Source organism: Chiloscyllium plagiosum, unplaced genomic scaffold (assembly GCF_004010195.1).
Source record: "Chiloscyllium plagiosum isolate BGI_BamShark_2017 unplaced genomic scaffold, ASM401019v2 scaf_9686, whole genome shotgun sequence".
Classification (NCBI taxonomy): Eukaryota; Metazoa; Chordata; class Chondrichthyes; order Orectolobiformes; family Hemiscylliidae; genus Chiloscyllium; species Chiloscyllium plagiosum.
The window spans coordinates 11,251-19,821 of NW_025210541.1; the positions used below are offsets into that span (position 1 = coordinate 11,251).

An 8,571-nucleotide genomic window follows, 5' to 3' on the forward strand; every position below is an offset into this window, starting at 1 on the left:
AGGTGGGGTTGGGGGAGAGGGGTTGGGGGAGAGGGGGTGGGGTAGTTTGGGGAATGCTGTGAGACAGACAGTGGGAACGGCCCAGTCTTACCTGTTGACCAGATGCTGCTCCCCGACTCTCAGGTCATCCCAAGGACTCTTGGGTGGCTCAGTGTACATGATTGGCTGCTGGCAGTGGATGGAGATGGGAGAAACATGGCCGGCTGATGACCAGTACATCGAGGGACTCAGGCTCTGCCTGACAATGGCCCCATCTGGTCCACTGGCATCACTGGACATACTGTAGCCCAGGATGGAGGGACTGTAGAAGGCTAGTGTCGGGTATTCATTTGGTGAAGGAATGCAGACGGGGCCATGTTCAGCCAAGCTCGGCAGAGAGTTCCCGTACGGGGCCTGAGGGTGTGGGGGTCCAACTGACGAGGCGTTTTTCACGTGGTCTTCCATTGGCCCAGCTCGGAGCTCCTGTAACTCAGGCATCTGCGAGCACTCCTTCATCCCTGAGGCGGCCATGTTGGATGGACAGGTCCCTCGGAGAAAGAACTTGTTCGGAGATCTCCGTTCATAAAACCACTGTGTCTTCTCACTGGGAACAAGGAACAGAACAATATAGCGGGTTAGTTCTGAAAGTAAAGACCACCAACAGGACCAGCCACAAGACAACAGCTGGACAGCAGGTTGGGTGGGGGCCTGTATATTGTCAACATGGAGCAAGACCGTGACATCAAACATAACAGTCCGGAGGGCAATCCACTGTCCTGACCTGGTCCGGCCTACGTAGGCCTCCACACCCTCAGCAACATGGCCAGCTCTGACCTGCCCTCTGAAATGGCCAAGACAGCCACTCAATTAGGGATGGTCAACAAATACTGGTCTTGTCAGTGACACCCACATCCCTCAAAGGAACAAAGTCTGGCTTTGTTATGGTGACAGCGCACAGCTGCAGGCCTGTGAGTCACACTGGCCTCTACCCCACAGAGGTGTACTCCCAAATGAATGTTGAGTTCACTAAAGATTCAGGACTGAGCCACAAGGGAATTGCGGAATTATCGCAATGTGGAATGAGGCCACTCAGCCCACTGTGTCTGCAGTCCTGTCCCCTTGTGCCAACGTCCTGCAACCCCCTCCAGTATCCCTGCACACCATTTCTATTCCATGAACCATCCAATGCCCCTCTTGAATGTCTTGGTTGAACCTGCCTCGACTACATTTCCAGGCAGTACATTCCACACCCAAACTACTCGCTGTGTGAGGAAGTTCTTTTCTGATGTTGCAGTTACTTTGTTTGCAAATCACATTAATTCTACCTCCTCTCGGTTTTGTTCCTTTGATAAGCAGGAACGGTTTCTCCTGATCTACTCTGTCCTGCCCATTCATCTCAGCCATCTGCTCTGCAGTCTATACTCTTCAGTCTATCCTCATCACTGATGTTTCTCATTCTTGCAACCAGCGCATATAGACCTTTACAGCACAGTATAGGCCCTTCAGCCCTCGACTGGATTCCCTAACGATTAGGTTAGAATCCCTACAATATGGAAACAGGCCCAACAAGTACACACTGACCCTCCAAAGAGTAACCCAGACCCATTCCTCTATCTTTTATTCATCTCTGACTAATGCACCTAACACTATGGGCAATTTAGCATGGCCAATTCACCTGACCTGCACATCTTTGGACTGTGGGAGGAAACCGGAGGAAACCCACGCAGACACGGGGAGAACGTGCAAACTCCACACAGTCAGTCACCTGAGGCGGGAATTGTGAAACCAATCTAAAGCCCATCTATCCTATACTATTCCATTCTTGTCCATATGCCTATCCAATGACCATTTAAATGCCCTTAAAGTTGCCGAGTCTACTACTGTTGCAGGCAGTGTGTTCCATGCCCCTACTATTCTCTGAGTAAAGAACCTACCTCTGACATCTGTCCTATATCTATCACCCCCTCAATTTGAAGCTATGTCCCCTCATGCTAGCCATCACCATCTGAGGAAAAAGGCTCTCATTGTCTATCCTATCTAACCCTCTGATTATCTTATATGTTTCTATTAAATCACCTCTCAACCGTCTTCTCTCTAACAAAAACAGCTTCTAGTCCCTCAGCCTTTCCTCATAAGACCTTCCCTCCATACCAGGCAACATCCTGGTAAATCTCCTCTGCACCCTTTCCAAAGCTTCCACATCCTTCCTATAATGTGGAGACCAGAATACTCCAAGTGCGGCTGCACCAGGGTTTTGTACAGTTGCAAAATTACCTCGTGGCTCCAAAACTCAGTCCCTCTACCAATAAAAGCTAACAGACCGTATGCCTTTTTAACAAATCTATCAACCCGGATGGCAACTTTCAGGGATCTATGGACACCGAGATCTCTCTGCTCATCTACACTACCAAGAATCTTACCATTAGCCCAGTACTCTGTATTCCTGTTCCTCCTTCCAAAGTGAATCACCTCACATTTTTCCACATTAAACTCCATTTGCTACCTCTCAGCCCAGCTCTGCAGCTTATCTATGTCTCTCTGTACCCTGCAACATCCTTCGGCACTGTCCACAACTCCACCGCAAACTCTAGTGCCATCCGCAAAGTTACTAATCCATCCTTCTACGCCCTCATCCAGGTCATTTATAAAAATGACCAACAGCAGTGGCCCCAAAACAGATCCTTGCAGCACATCACTAGTAACTGAACTCCACGATGAACATTTCCCATCAACCACCACCCTCTGTCTTCTTTCCACCAGCCAATTAGATTAGATTACTTACAGTGTGGAAACAGGCCCTTCGGCTCAACAAGTCACACCGACCCGCCGAAGCGTAACCCACCCATACCCTTACATTTACCCCTTTACCTATGGGTAATTTAGCATGGCCAATTCACCTGACCTGCACATCTTTGGACTGTGGGAGGAAACCGGAGCACCTGGAGGAAACCCACGCAGACACGGGGAGAATGTGCAAACTCCACATAGTCAGTCGCCTGAGGCGGGAATTGAACCTGGGTCTCTGGCGCTGTGAGGCAGCAGTGCTAACCACTGTGCCACCGTGCCACCCTGGTGTTCCAGCCTTCTTATTGAAATGTCTAAATCCCGGAACCTGCAACAACCATTCCAGTCCCTGCTCTATCCATGTCTCCAAAATGGCCACAACATCAAAGTCCCAGGTACCAACCCATGCTGCAGGTTCACCCACCTTATTCCAGATGCTCCTGGCGTTGAAGTAGACACACTTCAAACCACCTTCCTACCTGTCAGTACACTCCTGCGATCTTGAAACCATATTTCTGACCTCACTACTCTCAACCTCCTGGACACTGGAGTTACAATTCAGTAGCTACAATTCATTCCCCTGCTGAATTAGTTTAAACCCACGCAAACTTCCCCCCCCCCGGGATATTGGTACCTCTCTGGTTCAGGTGAAGACCATCCTGTTTGTAGGGGTCCCACCTACCCCAGAAAGAGCCCCAACTATCCAGGAATCGAAAACCCTCTCTCCTGCACCAGGTCTGTAGCCACGTGTTCAACTCCTGTCTCTCCTTATTCCTTGCCTGTCAGGAAGTGGCACGGGTAACAAACCAGAGACAAAAACTCTTGTCTGTTCTAGCTCCAAGCTTCCCCCCTAGCTCTCTGAAATTGTGCCTTACATCCCTATCCCGATTCCTAACAATGTCATTACTGCCTATATGGACCACAAACCATTTTTGCTTTGCACCCTTGCCAATCCATTCTCATTTTTCCTATGATATGGCCGGCACAACTTTACACAATTCTCTGAGGTCTAACCAGCGTCTTGTGCAAACTCAATGTCACCACTATGCTCCTGTTCTCAATGCCCCTAATAATAAAGCCAAGAACACTGTGTGCTTTATTAACTATTCACAATAGCACTGTTAGAGATACTTGTTTTTCTTTCATAGGCCATGGGCATCGCTGGCTGGGCCCAGTATTTATTTCCTGTCCCTAGTTGCCCCCCTTGAGAAGGTAGGGGTGAGCTGCCTTCTTGAACCGCTACAGTCAATGTGCTGTGTGTAGACCCACAATGCCCTGAGGGAGGGAATTCCAGGATTTTGACCCAGTGACACTGAAGGAACGGTGATATATTTCCAAGTCAGGATGGTGAATGGCTCGGAGGCGAGCTTGCAGGGGGTGGTGTTCCCATGTATCTGCTGCCCTTGTCCTTCTCGATGGAAGTGGCCGTGGGTTTGAAGGTGCTGCCTGAGGGTCTTTGGTGAGTTTCTGCAGGGCACCTTGTAGATGGTACACACTGCTGCTACTGAGCGTCAGTGGGGGAGGGAGTGGGTGTTTGTGGATGTGGGGCCAATCAAGCGGCTACTTTGTCCTGGATGGTGTCAAGCTTCTTGAGTGTTGTTGGAGCTGCCCCCATCCAGGGCAAGTGGGGAGGATTCCATCCCACTCCTGACTTGTGCCTTGTAGATGGTGGACAGGCTTTGGGGATTCAGGAGGGGAGTTACTCCCCACAGTACTCCCAGCCTCTGACCTGCTCTTGTAGCCACTGTGTTTATGTGGTGAGTCCAGTTGAGTTTGTGGTCCATGGGGGACTCAGTGATGGTAACACATTGAATGTCAAGGGGCAGGGGTTGGATTGTTTCTTGTTGGTGATGGTCATAGCCTGTCCTTTGTGTGGGATGAATGTTACTTCTCGCATCAGCCCAAGCCTGGATATTATCCAGATCTTGTTGCATTAATACGTGGACTGCTTCAGTATCTGAGGAGTCACAAATGGTGCTGAACATTGTGCTGTCATCGATGAACATCCCCACTTCTGACCCTATAATGGAGGGAAGGTCATTGATGAAGCAGCTGAAGATGGTTGGGCCTAGGGCACTCCCCTGAGGGACTCCTGCAGAGATGTCCTGGAGCTGAGGTGACTGACCTCCAACAACCACAACCATTTTCCTGGGTAAAAACTGAACTATGGATGCTGTAAATCAGAAATAAAACCAGAAGTTGCTGGAAAAGCTCAGCAGGTCGGGCAGCATCTGTGGAGAGACATCAGAGTTAATGTTTCAGGTCCAGTGACCCTTCCTCAGAACTGGAAGGTTCTGAGTTCTGAGGAAGGGTCACTGGACTCGATATGTTAACTCTGATGTCTTCATAAATGCTGCTAGACCTGCTGAGCTTTTCCAGCAATCTCCATTTTCCTGTGTGCCAGGTATGACTTCAACCCGTGATGGGATTTCCCCCTGAGGCACATTGATTCCAGTTTTGCCAGGGCTCCTTGGTGCCACACTCAGTCATATATTTGAAGGGGACAGTATAGAGGGAGCTTTACTCTGTATCTAATCCCGTGCTGTCCCTGTCCCGGGAGTGTTTGATGAGGACAGTGTAGAGGGAGCTTTACTCTGTATCTAACCCCATGCTGTCCCTGTCCTGGGAGAGTTTGATGAGGACAGTGTAGAGGGAGTTTTACTCTGTATCTAACCTCGTGCTGTCCCTGTCCTGGAAGAGTTTGATGAGGACAGTGTAGAGGGAGTTTTACTCTGTATCTATCCCCGTGCTGTCCCTGTCCTGGGAGAGTTTGATGAGGACAGTGTAGAGGGAGCTTTACTCTGTATCTAATCCCGTGCTGTCTCTGTTCTGTGAATGTTAGATGGGGGACAGTGTAGAGAAAGCTTTACTTTCTGTTGAAAAGTGTTGAGGGAGCTTCACATTGTATCTAAGGCCGTGCTGTGAAATTGGAATTTGCTGGTAAACTGCTTGACTTGCGAGCACTGACAAACTTTTGCAATGAGGATTTGGAAAGTTTGAAAGTGAGAGTGTCATATTTTACAGCCTTGTCCGAGGTGAGAGGTTTGAGTCCGTCAGCCGTGTGGCAGAGCTGAGATGTAAGCTCCAAGAATTACAGTTTCGGCTGGGTCAACTTTGCAGCGATTCCAATTCTGGGGAGAAGTCACGGGGCTGTGTCAGAAAGCTGGAGCTTTGTGGTAACTTTCCTTTGAACATTTTTATCACACGTGGCAGGAGAAACAAAAGCAGTTTGGCTGATTGTGAAGAGCCGTCGGATTACTTTGTACTGACTCAAGCTTGGAGCACAGTTGGCGATAATGATTGGAGGTGCCAGCTACCTTTCGACAGAGAGCACCGTTCAGAGGCAGGAGAGGGAGCGCACGGGGACAGTATCCCAATGTTACCAACACACTGCCAAGTTAGGACAAAGTGTGTTCAGAGAGAGTTGTGGGCAGTGGTGGGTGTGCGGAGCCACTTCCTCGTCGTTACAGTATTATTGCTGTATAACTGGCTTCTTCCCACAGGCCAGGACCTGAAACACTGAGTGACAATATCCCGAGCCAGCAGAAAGTTTTCCAAAGTAACAAAATGCACATGCAAGCCCAGAAAGTGCTGCATAAAAACCTCACAGCCCATCAATTCAAGAACCCTGTCTCAGGAGCTACCAAGAGAAACATCAGCCCGGGATACATCTCTGATTGATTTATTTTACAGTAACGAATGTTGGGTTTCAGAATCCAATTAATCAATTTCCAGTCTGATGTGGAACAGATTGGTTATTCCTGCGGCTGGGAGGTGGGAGTGTGGTTGGAACTAAATGCTTGACTTTGCTTGCCAGAATTAGAGTGAGCTGTCCCAGCGCAGCTCTCTTTTACTTCAGGGAACGTGAGTTCAAATCTGACTGTTGGGATTTGAAGTTGTTTGAGGAGGTGGAATCCAGGACGAAGAAGCCAGCGATGGTGAATGGTGCTGTTGTTTATTGCTTCAGCTAGTTCCACCTAGTCCCTTCCACGATGGAGACTCAATATCTGTGCCTGGCCAGAGACTACACATGACTCCATCCCTGCAATAAACCTCTCTTTTAGCCATTAACATCAGTCTGTTGTGACTGGGCGCCACTTGAGTGTGTGACAATGCTGTCACTTTAACAAGGTTAGTTTTACCTTGGTGTTTTTTTTTAAAGAAGAGGTTGTAAAGACAGAGGTGCTGAAGTGTCTGGGCGGGAGCCTAGTTTAACAATGGCGGGGCAGGGAATGGTTCCCCAAGTTTGTGTTTTTTCCAGTTTAGTTTCAGCTGGGGCAGTCACAAGATGCTGGAGTCCGGGGAGGTTGTGAGCTTCAGTAAATGATTCCTGACTGACTTTCTCTCTCTCTCTAAAATCTCTTGGGATGTTGTCCTGTAAGAATCTGTGTTCAAATTTACCTTTATTGCCAAGGGGTGTGTTTATGGGGCGTTACTGTATTGGAACAGTTAATTAGTAATTGTTACTGTATTGGGTCGGTTACGTTTTCCAATAGTTGTTATTCTAAATTCGATTTTATTTTATTCTCGTTTGAACCATAGTGTTTAAATAAATTCTGTTTTGCTCAGTGGTTTGGTCTGGAACACCAACTTCACATCTCCCTTTAAAATAAGAAAAGGTTAGGATCTGGGCTACCTTCTTAAAACATTTTGAGAGGGTCTGGCCTGGTCCATAACAAGTGATTGAGTCCACTGTGTTTCTCTCAGACTTACTTAACAAAGAGGTTCAAGAACATCCATGTTTACCTCAACCTCCTGCCAGACACTTAGGGAATGGACAATGATGCCTGTCTGTCTGTCTGTCTGTCTGTCTGCCAGCAACACCCACATCCTGAACTAAACCAATAAAAAGCCAAGAAAGAAATAAAATCCCTCAGAAAAGCCCAAAGACTTTGCTCTTTGGTCAAACCCTTCTGAAGCCCATCAGAAATAAGAACAAGAGTAGACCATTCAGCCCCTCTAGCCCGCTCCACCATGGCTGATCCAACATTCCTCACTGACCTTTCCGTGTAATCCTTGATTTTCCGACTGATCAACAATTATTTCCATCACAGAATAGTGACAGCACACAGGGAGGCCATTTGGCCCTATGTATCTGTGCTGGCTCTTTGTTAGAGCAATTCAGCTGGTCCCACTGCCCTGCCCTTTCCCTGCACAATTTTGCCTCTTCGGATAACCATCCGATTCCCTTTTGAAAGTCTCCATTGAATCAACCGCCACCATATTCTCAGGCAGGACATTCCAGATCCTAACCCCTCACTGCGTGGAAACGCTTTCCTCCTATCACCATTGCTATTTCAAATTGTCCAAAACATACCCGTTTCCCATTGCCTCCCAACGGGGCTCGCTCCTATCGGAGATGAGGCAGTGCCTGGTACGTGTGGGACGTGAATGTTACTTACTGCTTGCCAGGCCGAGCCCAGGTATTGTCAGGATCTTGTTGCATTTGGATACTGGACTGACATGGCCAGCAGTGTTTAGGAGGGGCTGAGGGTTACGGAGGGTGGGATAGGGGAGAGGAGCTGGGCAGCACTGCGATAGTCTGAGGTTTAATGGAGACACGAGTGAGGACTTCAGCAGTGGGTGAGTTGAGACAGGGGTCAGGGTGACAGAGGGGTCATAAAGGGGTCAGGATGACGGAGCAGTCAGACAGCAGTCAGGGTGACGGAAGGGTCAGAGAAGGGTCAGGGTGACAAAGGGGTCACGGTGACGGAGGTGTCAGAGAGGGGTCAGGGTGACAAAGGGGTCAGGGTGACGGAAGGGTCAGAGAGGGGTCAGGGTGACAAAGGGGTCAGGGTGACGGAGGGG

At 48.9% G+C, this 8,571-nt stretch overlaps 1 protein-coding gene across 1 annotated transcript; it reads right to left on the reverse strand.

Moving 5' to 3' along the window:
- Positions 1-87: 87 nt before the first annotated feature.
- LOC122546925 (estrogen receptor beta-like) lies at positions 88-729 on the reverse strand. The gene has a single exon (XM_043685535.1). It carries the CDS (start codon positions 727-729, stop codon positions 88-90), a length of 642 nt encoding a protein of 213 aa, XP_043541470.1.
- Between the last annotated feature and the right edge of the window lie 7,842 nt (positions 730-8,571).